Raw genomic sequence first — 14,910 nt, 5'->3', positions numbered from 1 at the left:
GATTGCATCATGAAGCAAGGTCATTATTACAACTTGGCAATAGAAATCACAGAACTTATTCAGGTTGCTTCAACGAATGGCCATCTTATCACTTTTCGGTGGATTCCCACGCATTTATGCGCGATGGGAAACGAAGAGGCAGACGCTGAAGCTAAAAATGCCTTAAGCAGTGCCCCTGAAGTACGCATTGCGCTTTCACGAGCTGACACGAACGCCCTGCTTCGCTGCGTGATGCACAGCTACACACTTCAGCACTGGACCAAACCGGAACGGCGACACCAGCGACTTCACAAATGTGACCCGGAAATGAGGTTCCGCATGCCCCCTAAATTGAAACGGCAGCTCACAAGTACCATTCACCGCATTCGTCTTGGTGTGGCGTACACCAGACGTTATACGCACGTATCACCGGTCCTTATTGTGAACACTGTGATGTGCCAAAAACACTGGAGCTCATATTTTGTGACTGCCCATCATACGTACGTGAACGAAAACACTAATTTCTTCTACTGTACGATATCACAGTAGGTCTTGACCTGATGAGACCGTGTTGGGCCCTTGGCCAGACATCGACAGTGCAACCGTGGCCATAAGAGCAGTTATAACCTTTTTGGAAGCAACTGGACTATATGCGCGGCTATAAAATTTTTCTCAGCTAGAAAGAATTCTATATACTCACCTCTCTATCTCATCATCATCGTCCATTAGTCTTTTTTCTCCCCTTTCCCCTCCCCCAGTGTAGAGTAGCAGGCTAGAGCAAGCTATCGCTCAGGCCGACCTCTCTGCATTTCTGTAAATAAACCTGTCTCTCTCTCTTGGACAACCGTGTCGTGTCTGCGACTGTCTATTTAACTCGGGCGTCTCTACGCTGAGAATAAGCGTGGAAACAACCTATAACATCGCTTAGCTAAAGCTTGTAGCAACAATACAAGCAACCCCGAACAAGTACCACCTAGCTAAGGGAAACAACCCAGAAGAATGCCCCGCCACGGTGGTCTAGTGGCTAAGGTACTCGGCTGCTGACCCGCAGGTCGCGGGTTCTAATCCCGACTACGGCGGCTGCATTGCCGATGGAGGCGGAAATGTCGTAGGCCCGTGTGCTCAGAATTGGGTGCACTTTAAAGAATCACCGGTGGTCCAACTTTCCGGAGCCCCCACTACAGCGTCTCTCATTATTCTGCGGCGGTTTTGGGACGTTAAATCCCACATATTAATCAATTAATTAACCTAGAATTAGCCACATTAGTAAACTCCCGATCGTCTTTTCGCTGTTTCAAGTTTTCGCGCGGCCGAGTGCTATAGCTCCCACCCTCCTTTTTTGTTTTTGTTTTACCTCGTAGTTTTCCTGAGAATTTTTTTCGAAAAACTCGGGGGCATTGAAGGTAGATGACCCACCGGACAATGGAATGACCACTTCCCACCAAATTCAGCGGACAATGCGGGCACTGTGGTGCGCGCACGCCTTTGAGAAAACAACTCCGCGACATTTATCATGCACTGAACCATGGGCCTGTTGTATGGCCTATCGATATCGAAAAGAATGCCTTAGACAACATGCAGCGAGGGTAAGTTGGAAGGGGTTCAGTTGTGCTTATCCACACCGAGCGAGTTATTTGATATCAAATTGGACAACGCTTAAGATTGAATTGTTTACTGATACAGCTGCACTGTCCTGTCGAAAGGGGGTCGTCAAAATAAAATAAAAACGAACAGGAGTCTGAGAAGTTAACGATTCGTTTATTGGAGAGGACCTCGAGTCAAAGCTCACCATGTCGTCCCGTCAATTAGTCCTAGCGGTTGTTTTCTTGTTCGGTGTGCCGTGGGCCTGTACGCTGCCCACGACCAGCGAGAAAAGCCGAGTAGACTTCAGAGGATAAGTAGGTGCTCAGGTTGCTCCAAAACAGTCGTGATGAGCACAGACAAAGTGAATTTTTTTTTCATTCTTTGTAAAGCTGAGCGATAGTAGGGCAATGCAGTCCAAGGACGCTTGGAGCCATTCAGCCTTGACTATTCAGCTAGTCGATAACCCGCATTGTATGAAGATGCCCGGTCCAGTTTAGCTCGAATCATTCTATCAATCAGTCGGTGACCGTCGTGTGGCGTCAGTGGCCAACACTTTGCGCCCAGGTCGCGGGTTGGACTCCCCATGGGCATCAACGGCCGCATTTCGATTAGGGCGGGCCGCACACCTGTACTTCAATTTTAGGTCTCCATGATTCACAAAACCAGAGTGGTGTGAAACTTGATCTGGAGTTCACCCCTAAGGCGTGTTTCATAATATCGTAGCTTTGGTCCGTGAAATGCAACGTTAAACTACGAGGTCGTAAATGTGGTCACTGGCCAAGTCCAAGTCACATTGACTTGGTCAGTGACCACATCTACATCCTCATTATGATATCCGACAAGACAAGCTTTCATCGAACTCTTGACTAAATATCAAACTATCAATCACCCGAATCAATCAGCCACTTGAATCAGTGAAGAGAGCCTGCCACGTGTTCACCAGCCTAGGCGTACGCTCAGGAAAGAGGTGGAGGAAGAGGCAGTCCCCTATATTATAAGGGGAGCACCAGTCTGCTAACCCCCCCCCCCTCCTCTCTTCTCCATCTTCGCTCAGTCAGAACTACTCCGTCATTGTCCAATGACAGGGTTATGGCAATAAAGGTTCTTAATGATGACGGCGGCTGAGGAACCCTGATGTTGTGTTCTAAGGAGGTCTTCCTCCCAACCTCCACCCCTTGAAAGCCGTGGACCATAGGCGGGTCGCTGATAACAGCACGTCGACGTTTCACTTTCAGTTTTGCATCCACTGCGAAGCTTGTTTCCTTTCGGACTCGACGCTTCATCTTTTAACAAAGTTCATTGCTGGACTAGTGGGTTCATAGTCTTAAATACTGGATAGCTTGAATTAGGTGCAGCCCCAGGACAGAACCCGGCAGGAAAGTAGTGAGTAGCGCTTGTCCTGTGACTCTGTGTACTTTCCTAGTCCTGTTTCAAAATCGCGCTATCCAGTATTTAAAGGTGGCCATGACACACAGTTTTCCATCATAATCTGTGTTATGTGGCTTAATCCTTGTGCATTCACAAACAGGCTGCCGATATTTTACCGCGTGTGTCCTAGCACTTCGTTTATTATTGAATATATTTTTATAAACTCGCAAGTGCAATGAGAGTCGGGCGACACTACGGCACACGCGCGGGCCGTGACGTAACAAACAGCTCGCTGATCGAGCGTCTGCAATGCGGCGAACAATGTTGCTTTGTTGTCAGCTGCACGTGAAATCAATATATTTAGCTGTCTGTTAGCATGGCGGTGAAATTGAATGATTTAAAGCGGCCGAAATTGTGATAGAAGATGAAGGCACCGCACATTACGTCACAGGCGACATGGCAAAATGGCGACAGTCGGCGGTGGGCGGGGTTGACCGCCGGCGACTTCTATGGCTTGTTTTGGAGTGAAACATTTTTTTTTTTTCAAGGCGCACTTCTTATATCTTCACGGGCATTCAATGATAGTCCCACTACATAATTCTTGGTGAAAGCAACAAATTTTAGCTTGACCGTGTCATGACCCCGTTAAGATTACTTGGTCCCCGCTAATTGTGCGCCCTGCGCAAGCCCATGGGCGTGACCTCTTAATCGTATCGCAATATTGACACGTAAAGCCCGAAGTTGAACTAACACGAGCTGGTCACGTGGTCACATGCGCCGCAAAGGGCCAACAAGCGGATAAGTTACTGTGTGACAGAAGTCACAGGGCACGCCCCCTCGACCAAGTGTATAGAGCACCTCTTGATAAATTTAAATGCGAGGGCAGGTGGCTTGTTGCATGAGTGTTGTAGAATTTATCGGCAACGTCATGATAACGTCGCTCTAATATATATATATATATATATATATATATATATATATATATATATATATATATATATATATATATATATATATATTGCTTAAAGGGCCAGTGAAAACGAAGGAAAGCAAAAGCGTTTCACGACATACTCCGGCGAAAGATCTACCACGCTTCCACGCGTACCTGAACTACACTGAGGTAAACACTACGACGAGCGGTTTTTTTTGTTTGTTTGTTTTACGAGCACTGAGCGACACCGTTGTATTGCGTCCAAGCCTTTCCTGAGTAGCACTCGCTTCCGGTTTACCGAATTTTCAGAAAGTCTCCTGCAAAAAACGAGGAGCCAGGCTGACCAATATTAGGCACCTAACGTGGCCTTCTTGGCTAATGCTATGTGTTCCCTTGGGGTAGGCAGAATAAAGTTGAACCACAGCCTGTCACAGACCGTGCGATAATGTCCGGTGCGATAATGATCGTGCGATATCTCCAGCGCGCCAGAAACCAATTCGCAAGTCTGGCTGTGTGGCGAATACACCCGGTGGTGAACCCTGACGGATACCATTACACATACACCAAGGTGAGCAACCAGGGAGGCTAAAATAGGGCGGTCGCCTCATGAAAGCAACACTAAAGGGACTAAAGGGACCCTAAACGATCTTTTTTTTTTCATATTAGTAAATTACTCTTCTACAATTCCAATATCTCCCCACTTGATGCTAGAAGACGTTTGGCAAGGTGCCGACGCAACATTCAATGACCCTCACCGAACGCCGTGACGTCACAGGTCTTAACGAGGTCTACTATAGGCCCTGCGTATAGTTCTCAATAATTAAAAATGAAGTACATTGGCCAAGGCCATAAACATAAGATAGCATGTTTCAGGTAATTTCGCTGAGCTGAAATGGCCAAGGTGCGAAAGATGGATTGTGCAATCCATCACGTCACGTGAGTCGATTTCATAGCGAACTTTAAAAATGAAACTCGGGATGCTATTCTGGACACCGTAGAATTCCGCCATATTGTCAAACTTTGTAATAGCGGCATTTTAAGCCAATCAGAAATGTCGTAGCAGCTCACTTGGCCAATCAGCATCGATCAATGGCGAAATCGGACAACATGGCGGAATTCGACAATGTACAGAATAGCACCCTCGGACCTACATTTTCTCCTGTATCGATAAATAAATGGTGGAATCGACGACATTTGAAAATCTAAGAACACAGTTCATCAATGTAAACTGACTCATTGGTTCACAACAGTGTTCCTTTAGTAGTGCATGCGCAGATGGATCTAAGGAACGGGAGAAAAGCAGGGATGCTAACCAGAAGCAGAAGCGTGAGTTGTGATAGTTTGTAGACGTAAATCGTGTGATTCAAGCGCAGCAGTGTTGAAATACGCAAAGTAAAAAGGCGTAACGCTGACAGTAAGTCAGCGATGAGTCCATTCTTTCTTGCTGTCCCTATTCTGGCCTTGTTGATTACCCCACGATGTTAACCGGTCTTAGAAAACTTCGATGTGGTATGCATTCTCAAATTATGAACGGTGCTTTACCAGTATCCCTTAATGGTATACATCGCAGCTGGCTCCTAACCGATACTAACGCAATAAATCTAGAAGCTTATGAAAAAAGGTTTTAAACTTACGTTAAAGACGACGTAGCGAGCCGATGGAAGGAAAGATTAGAGTGGGACAAGGGACAAAACCGGTGTTAAGAATATCTTAGTCGAAATCAAAAAGAGATGGTCATGGACATGTCATGTAGCACGTAGGCAAGATAACTGCTGGTTATCTTGAGTAACAAGTGAATTGTAAGAAAAGGCAAGTGCGCGAGGGGAATGCAGGAACTTGGGTGGGCAGATGAGATTAAGGAGTTTAAGGATAAAACGTGGTCAGAGCAAGCACAGGACCACGTTGAATAGAGGAACATAAGAGAGACAGATAGGTAGGAACATAAGATAATGACAGAGACAGCCACGAATCGACGTCTTGCCCGCACCCAGACAAGGAAGCAATGTTCTCTTCTTTCTACACTTCCAAGCGATTTCACGCTACAGTTGATGGCTCATACCCATTCACCTGTCGCAATATTGATGTGTGTTTTTGTGTGCATGCTATACGAAAAGCTGGAACATTTTTGAGGGAGTGGGGCGGGTGGGGTAGTCGAACCCTCCGGGCTGCGCCAACGGCTGTTACAATTGACGTCTTGTCCAGGATCGTTATTGGAGGAATACCCGCTCAGGGAACAGCACTTCGGCAGAGTGCCAGGGAGCAGATGCGAACCGAAACTTCGACACCCCCGAATTCTTTTGCACTTATGAAGGTAAGGCTGCAGCTCCAACACAAATTGAACTCAAATAGTGCGAAGTTCACATGCGAGATGTAATCGGCATTCATTCAAATGGCGAAGGAAACCACTCGAATGATCCTGGGCCCGCATTTGGACTGGTCGGTTCGTCTAAAAGAGTGAAAACTGCTTTAGACGAACCAACCAAATGCAGCCTAAAAGAGGATTTTTTTTTTCACTCTTTTAGACAGTAACTTTTCTTTCTATTTGTTTTCTTTTTATTGTGAGCTGATACTAAATATGCGGTGTTTCGCTCTGTTCATTATTCACCCACACTGTTATTGTTAAGATATAAAATGCTAGCAAAAATATTCACACTGTTCCTAGTTTTGTACATATATTTTTCACTGATCTCTGTAGTCTGTATTTTGTATTGTGAATTCTCAGAAGCAAAATCTGATGTAAACTCTTTCCTCGCCACACTGTCATGGGGCGCAACAGAGTTTTTCTCAAGCCGCTGTATATGCGGCTTTTGTTCTTGCGTCAGCTCTCTCCTTATGTATCCCGAAGTGAGAAATAAGGATTTCAACAGGAATAAAACAACAGCACTAAAAATGCGGGACAAGAAAGGATACTACAATACGACGCAAACATCGAAATGTGTTCATTCCTCCTGCCCCGCCGCGGTGGTCTAGTGGCTAAGGTACTCGGCTGCTGACCCGCAGGTCACGGGATCGAATCCCGGCTGCATTTCCGATGGAGGCGGAAATGTTGTAGGCCCGTGTGCTCAGATTTGGGTGTACATTAAAGAACCCCAGGTGGTCTCAATTTCCGCAGCCCTCCACTAGCTACGGCGTCTCTCATAATCATACGGTGGTTTTGGCACGTTAAACCCCAGATATCAATCGATCAATCAATCAATCAATCAATCAATCATTCCTCCTGTCAGCATATATGTAGACATACATATTTCTCCACTATCGCAATGAAACAATACGAAAATGAACCCCGGCCTGTGCAGAGCAAGTAAAGCGACCAATGGGACACAAATTCTATCTCCCTTGGAATGAACGAAATCGGAGAGAGAATCACACGGGCCTCGTCACTATTGTGGATATGATAAGCTTCTGAAATAAGCCGTGTGCGCGTTCATCTTGTTTTCTTTGCCAGAAAGCTCGTTATCTCTGACAGATGGCTCGCAACCGCGATTGTTACCGTGAAGATAAGATTGCCTATCTGTAGCCTGTTATTGAACCTTGTTCGATCGACTTTTCGCGCACGGGAGTAGTCGCGAACCACCCTGATTGACCAACTTCATAAAGCCCGCAAGAAAGACGAATCTTGTGTACACAGCCATTTCGCAGCATTCAACAAATTTCCGCCCGCGCCAATTCTTTATTACATCTTTGTTCGTCCCCTATATTTCGATTTACTTGATGGTAGAGGCTACCAAGCTTACTTCGGAATGAGAGCAACAAACAAACCCGCTGCCCTGCCGACAACTTTCTTGAGATTGTGCGCAGTGTAGACCAGTTTGTACCCTCAAGGGTGCTTTGCCGTCTTTATAACACCTTACAATAAGGGTGTATTTTCTCAAAACACCCGTATTTATTTATTTATTTATTTATTTATTTATTTATTTATTTATTTATTTATTTATTTATTTATTTATTTATTTATTCATTCATTCATACTGTCAGCCCAAGGGCCAAGACAGAAGTTGGGGTTACATATCTGGCACGTACAAAGAACATGTGTGGAAACAAGTTTCACATTGTACGCTCAAGACGCACACTATATGGAAATAACAAAACAAAAACGCAAAACTATATCAGAATACATCCCGCATAGGTCACGGATAAAAGAAACATGTTCGAATACATCTCGTACACGTCACCAAAAAGAGGAAAAAGATTTGAAGTGATATAGCACATATTGAACATATTGATAAACTACATTGAACATATTCTACCGACAAGGAACAAGCAATTTGGTTACAAATATTCTGACAAAGCCTTTTGAAACCTTTGTAAATCGCAATGTTCGACTATGTATTGAGGTAATTGATTCCAGTCATCGATGCTCCGTATTGTAGGGTGTTAGGTATACAGACACGGGAAGTTAGGAGTGTGGAGTGATTTACTGTGTGCGCTACTTCGTGCACACAAGTGCACTGTTTGATGATACCGGTGCGTCTCGATTTGTACAACAGCCGAGCGGTTGCTTTTAAAGCCTGCTACAAGACTTTCGGCTGTGTCTCAGACGCCCATCAGAAGCTTATACCATATATCCACAATAGCGATGAGGCAGGTGTATAAGCCTCCCGTAGATTTGCCCCCTTCCAAAATAGATAGAATTCTTGGTGAGCCCCGCCGCGGTGGTCTAGTAGCTAAGATACTCGGCTGCTGACCTGCAGGTCGTGGGTTCGAATCCCGGCTGCATTTCTGATGGAGGCGGAAATGTTGTAGGCCCGTGTGCTCAGATTTGGGTGCACGTTCAAGAACCCCAGGTGGTCGAAATTTCCGGAGCCCTCCACTACGGCGTCTCTCATAATCAGATGGCGGTTTTGAGACGTTAAACCCCACTTGTCAATCAATCACCAATCAGAATTCTTGGTGCATCGACCGCTTTATTGCCTCGGCGCAGGCGGAGTCTTGATTATTATACATATAGCTGTATTGCGACACCAGATATATTGATGAGGAATAAACACATTTGGTTGTTGTCAGTGTCATTGTCTTCTGTCCTTCATCGTCCAGTTTTTTTCAGCGCTGTGCTTCCAGTCATACTCACGAATGGATTGAAAAAAAAATACGTTTAGGTCATTTCTGGCGTGGTGCTATATTTGTCACCTTAAAGGAGCGAAATAATGTTTTTCGCATTCCTTTTCCTCGAAAAAGCGCCGGTTCTTGCCAATAGGTGACGCAGGTCGAGCGTCCCCTGCCGACCCGTGCTCCCTCACGTTCTACGGAGACTACGCCTTCTCCGAAATCGAGACGCGCGCCAGTCGAGACGCCCTGTTGGGGAACCGCACAGAGTTCTTCTTCGACTTACACAGCTACGGCACGATGTGGATGTTCCCCTGCGGTCACACCGACGCCCGAGTTCCCGAGTACGACCAACTGGTGAGTGATCTAATCACGTTGATACCATGCTGCATCATACGTTTTTCAGCCTATAATATATATTTTTACTTTTTATTCCTGGTCAACACGCCTCATAAATAATGCATTTTCATGAGTTTAATACGCTCACGTTTTTGTCCACAATTGGAGACTACAATCACGAAAGTTGGTCTTCATCGATATAGCTAGAAATCTCACGCTTATTATAAGGTACACTATAGCTAAAACCGCGATCTGCACTTTGCAGTGTCATAGAGGACGCAGCAGCGTATGTTGTGCGGCGAAAAGATCGCTTTCAGGTGCAGTTATTTTATTCAGGGGCATTAGGTGCAGTGACACTGTACTGCCAGGAGCAGCTGCTGCTTTCAACGATGATGATGCGCAAAATGATGCACTTCGCCATCTGTCGAGAAGTTAATTGTATTACACAAGCATGAAACATTTCATTTGAATAAAGAAATGCGAATGATTATAAAAATCTACACGTTCCTGCTTTTTATATGGGAAGCGGCTTACGCTGGAGCTCAATCCGGTGTGCGGCGTGACCACACTTACAGCGCATGCGCAGCCCTCCCGCTCCTCGCCTGCGCTGCCCCCTATCTTTCGAGTCGCCGGCGCAGGCAACGAAACGCCTCCTCCGCAGTGGCCATGGATGGCAGTGGCGCGTCCACGCTTCCACTGCGCATGTGCATTCCCTGCCCCTCTCTCTCTCTCTCCTCTCCTACGCTCCCTGTGGTAACGCGTTTTTGTGAGACAGAGCGCGTCTTCGTTGTTCGTAGGCGTTGATCGTCGGCCCCATCTCACGTAATGTCCCCTCGAGCGTCCAAACTGATCGGCGGCGTGAACACCGGTGACGCAGGAAACCATCATGCCATGACATTGTGTGACGTCACCAAAACGTCGCAGGCTGCAAAAATTTGTGACCGGCCCCACATCAGATCGCGTGACGCCACACGATGACGCAATCACAGGAAATCGTCGCTTTGGTAAAGGTGGGGCCAGAAATCTTCCAATTTCTCCGATCCCGGAGGCTATAGGCGTGCGCAAGGGGTGGGGGAGAGAGGGGGCGCACAGCCATTTCTATACAATGACATATTAGGGAGGGCGAGGCGTAAAGAGGGGGTGTAAAGTCAGTCCCGTGCATTGATATTATTTGGATGGTGACACTGAAACAAACATTCGCCCCCCCCCCCCCCAGAAGGGCAATCCCGCACACGCCTATGCCGCAGGCAACGCAGAACTACTTTGGGTGTAGGAAGATTCGAGGAAGAATGAGTACAATCAACTCGGGAGAAAAATAAAATGATTTATACTTAAGTATCCAATTGCATAAGGAACCGTGTGACTATTTTTTTTTCTCTGTTCGAGCACCGGTGGAGAGTTGCACAACGGACGTTTGTCGATACGTGTTTCGAGAATTGTGTTGTGAAGTCTACACATAACCTGCCAGTGTGCGCAGCTTATACGGCAGACGTTGTTTCGCCGCGGATTAGGGAAGAACCGGTAAGCTGGTCGTAGGAAGCTCGAATCTCAGAACTGGACTTGTGAAGCCAATTAGCCACCATCGATCATGCCCGGCGAGCTTTAATGGCCAGCCAGTGGGGCTCAGGATGAGGGGCTCTGCATAAGGGCTCAGCATGAGGAGCACCACACACACTAAGCAAGGAGCCCTTGTTTATTAACGTTCTCTCTCTCGCTCTTTCGCTCTCTTCGTGTATTTCTTCATTGCAAGCAATGAGCATTGACAACAACTCACTCACTCACCAGTTTTACCGTAACATACCAGCATCGAAGACTTTCCTTAAATTATTCTTAGCCTGCATTTTCAAAACCTACTAACGCTAGAAGCATGGATGTGCGTACCAGGGGACGTGGGAAAGGGCGTGGAACGGGGAGCTGCCACCTCCCCCCTAATCATTTTTAGGGGGAACCGTCAATCCTATGCCATGCCATTACTTCGTCAAAGCTGTCCATTTTTAAATAGCGGGGCTATGGCAATCCTGGTCTCCAGCTATAATGGCAACCGAGTACCCCCTGATTTCGCAATCCAGGAACTTTATTTCCCACCTTCGTTCTCAGCAATGGACCGTCCAGCAGGCCCACGAAGCGGCCGCCAGGTACTCCCTGTCGGTCCATACGTGGGAGACGCCCGCTAAGCGCGTCCTGCAGGACTGAAATGAAGTGTTTTCATTCCATTCATTCGTTCTCAGACAACCACGGACCAATGGCAAGCCGCTGCGAGAAGCACGTCGCTGCTTCGTTTTCGAATTTCCGCCTTCCCTACAGCCCCAGAATACGTACGTCTTCAATTCAAATGGTTTCCTTTCGATTTCATTACAACTGAACATTTCCCGCAGAGCAGCGGAAGCCATTGAGAAAGTCAACGGTGCCGTCTACAAGGTTGGAGCGATGTACGAGACGATATGTAAGTGGCCAGTGACATGTCATGGTTTAGGAGTTCCCGCATTTAGTTCTGCTGAGCACTTGAGAAAAAACATAGCCCCGAGCCTGCCTCCTTTTAATTCTACCTTTAAAAAAGCGTTACGTCATTTCTGCAATAAATGTGAAAGAATTTGTTGTTGTTGTGTATACCTGCCCTCAAGACATAATACTTTACGCGTGTATGTCTCCTAGATGTTTGCTGTATAGGTCAGTGTGGCGTTTGAAACGAAGCATGCATTGGCTTGTGGAATCCTATGCATCCCGCACAAATCATGAAAAAAAAAATCACCACGAAACGGCATCATCATAATGTCATACATAGCAAACGTTTTAACGTCATCATCATGCGAAAGAACGTGTCGACATATGATGACGTCATCGCATGACGTCGTCGCTAGGTCACAGGAGGTTCCGATCACGTTTTAGCTTGCGATGCCTCCAGTCACGGAGGCAATGCTAAACTACGTTTAGGTGCACAAGGCATAGAGAACGTGACGAACGAGTATTCGAATTGTTCTAGACGAGTTCGTGAAGCGTGAGCAACCAACCATGAGCGTTTTCTTTTTCTTATTGTAGCACGCGACCCGATATGGCTGGCTCAGGAACCCTTTAAAGGAGAATTACACAAAACGTTTGCCCCATTGTTGTCGTGGTTCTTCTTCTCTTTCTTGTGGTTGTAATAGGTAGCTCAAGACTTATGACGTACTTATCACGGCTGGAAACCTCGTTTGCGCAAGCACGCAACGGTTATTTATTTACAGACGCGTCTAGAGCACTCAGTCGTAGTTTCGGTTTCAAAGAGCGCCGAGCTAGGCAGAAGCAGTTCCGGGAGCAAGGTAAACACATTTGGCCACGTGACCACGCAAAACTGTGACGTAGGAGCCCGCGCGAGAGCATGCGCGAGCGGGTAGCCGCACTGGCAGCCACAGCACACGCAAAGCCGCAGACAAGGAGAACCGAATCGCAGGTAGTGCAAACGCAAGGCTCGTCCACAGCAACCTGCCAACACAAACTCGTGACGTAGTTTGTTTACATTGCCCCCGCGTTGATGTCGGATCCGCAAGGGGCTCCGCATCTCGCTCAGTCGCACGGGCGTGCACATAAAAATTCATTTTAAATATGTTCTAGTCAATATTTTCTTTTGATATTTCGTAGACGTTTGTCTCTAGCTACAGGGTGGCTTCTTTAAGAGAAGGATGAACGCAGCACTAAAAATTATTTCAGATCCGATGTCCGGAGGCAGCGCAGACTGGGCGTACGACAAGGCAGGCGTAAGGAAGTCTTTCAGCATCGAGTTGCAGTCCAAGCAAGCTGTGTTTGACGCTGACTTTGGTTTCCTGCTTCCGTACAAGGACATCCTCCCAACAGTCACTGAGGCATGGGAGGGAATCAAGGCGGCAGTCCTATACTGATGCCGTTGGCCCAGGCATTACCGCGTCACTGGATTTAGCATCGATGTCATCAGTTCAAAAGGCAACGCTAAGATTCACTTGGACGGTGAAATACCAGGACGGAACACCTCGCTATTGCTACATCAATGTTGGACTATTTGGTGGACCAAATGGCCCGCCAAATGGTACACCGGTTTGTGCTTTTGATGCCATCAAAACTTTCTTGTTGCAGTAAAATATTTATAGACTAATGAGCTCGCAGCGTACATTCTGGCTGTTGTATTGATTACATACGCCATGCCGAACAAACGCTAACCTTCCAATTACGACTACACTCTACAAAAAGAAATAAAGTATTTTTACTCTTTCTGGCGTGTCTTCACTTGCCACTCTCTTTAGAGATACACTCTCTTTTTGGAGAGTAGCACCTCCCAAAACTCTCTAAAAAGAGTGTAGTGGTCTTTAGAAGAGTCACTGAGCGCCGCTAAAGCGTGGCAGCACAGGGCGCACTAGAAAGAGTGAAGGGTATAGATGGATAGACTAAAACAATTCACAGCATATCCACCGAATTATGATAATGAGGCGAAGCGTCCCTCCATGCTTCCGTTCACCCGTCCGTCAACTATAAGAAAACCACCAACGCCATCTAGTGATATTTACTAGGACATATACACACAACACCATCTATTGAGCAATTCATAAACTAGAGGTGGCTACATACAACAACTACTACTACTGCTACTACAGAGGAAGGAACGACCCACAGAATACAAACTTCAACCCTAAATATTTATTTTAAAAACTTGATATGTGCCACCGCCATGGACGTGACGTTCTAAAGAATCTCGTTAAATTTCGCACGAAGAGTGGATACATAATCTGGTATGTTATGTTTAATGCTCCTTGACTGGCAATGTCATTCCCATCACCGACATTCTCTTTATAGGGGTAATGACACCACTTTTCAAAGCCACGTTTACTCTGCCATAGTAATCTCCTGTTAACAGAGACTGCTCTAAGGAAATGTGACGCTCGGCGAATGTTGATATTTTATTTTCGTATACTACGTCCCCAACGTAGCAATGGTGCGGAGTGGCTGTGAAAGCGCCAGAATATTTGGCACGGGACGAGAAATTCATACCGTGCTGTGACGTCAGGGTACAGTAAGAACCAAAACTAGCTTTCAAAAACCATGATGTAATTACTTTTTCAGGGTAAACTCACGCTTAAGCAGTACATTTTCGAAGCTCTCGAGTGATTGGCCTTTCATTTAATGCAAGAAAACGACAAATGATAATCGGCGTCTCAGTAAACATTCAAATCTCAATGTTCACTTCCCATTTACAGTAACGAATATAGGAGTCGACAGCTTGCTTCGGACCAACATCGCTTTTCCTAGGCTAAAATATAAAAAAAATTTAGGCGACGCTAGCCCATTGACTTAGGTGTCTGATAGGAGCACTCCGGCGTTGGAGTTACTGAGCTTCGGTGAATTCCTTTAACGGGCCTTTCAACACTTTTCGTGCACGGTCGTAAAACGCTGCCGATCTGTAGTAGAGGAAGCCAAATATTATAGCGCAGTACACGGCCTAAAATTCACAATAAAGTTTCCAAAGTCAGCAAAAAAATTGCGCTCTGTTCTGTCTACAAATGACGGAAGAAGCTCGAAAATGACTCGTCACAGCCGCAGCCATTGGCCGATTTGAACATGACACTCTCGGGCTTGGAGTTGAAGAAGACAAATCAGATGCACTGGCGCGAGCTAATTCATGGCCTATCCCCCTAGGTGGGTTGCGCCAAGGGTTTGAGGAACCA

General features: G+C 46.3%; 2 protein-coding genes across 2 annotated transcripts in view; one reads left to right on the top strand and one right to left on the bottom strand.

Moving 5' to 3' along the window:
- Window positions 1-14,910, bottom strand: part of LOC119179711 (uncharacterized) — a 138,389-nt gene that overhangs the window by 120,568 nt on the left and 2,911 nt on the right. The window lies entirely within an intron of this gene.
- LOC119179384 (carboxypeptidase A2-like) lies at window positions 8,439-13,473 on the top strand. The gene is made up of 5 exons (XM_075868395.1): window positions 8,439-8,499; window positions 9,057-9,262; window positions 10,722-10,765; window positions 11,473-11,687; window positions 12,929-13,473. The coding sequence occupies exons 1-5, from the start codon at window positions 8,439-8,441 to the stop codon at window positions 13,114-13,116; spliced, it is 714 nt and encodes a 237-aa protein (XP_075724510.1). The 3' UTR covers window positions 13,117-13,473.

This window comes from Rhipicephalus microplus, chromosome 7 (genome assembly GCF_043290135.1).
Source record: "Rhipicephalus microplus isolate Deutch F79 chromosome 7, USDA_Rmic, whole genome shotgun sequence".
In the NCBI taxonomy this organism is placed as follows: Eukaryota; Metazoa; Arthropoda; class Arachnida; order Ixodida; family Ixodidae; genus Rhipicephalus; species Rhipicephalus microplus.
The sequence above is the reverse complement of the archived record's forward strand: the minus strand, read 5'-3'. Positions and strand labels throughout refer to the sequence as shown.

Excerpts from the sequence above, each read along its gene's own strand:
- LOC119179384 (XM_075868395.1), top strand. The coding sequence starts at position 8,439 with ATGAGGCAGGTGTATAAGCCTCCCGTAGATTTGCCCCCTTCCAAAATA. Across the intron at positions 8,500-9,056 it reads CAAAATAGATAGAATTCTTG|GTGACGCAGGTCGAGCGTCC; the intron begins GTGAGCCCCGCC and ends TCTTGCCAATAG. Across the intron at positions 9,263-10,721 it reads TTCCCGAGTACGACCAACTG|CTTATACGGCAGACGTTGTT; the intron begins GTGAGTGATCTA and ends CAGTGTGCGCAG.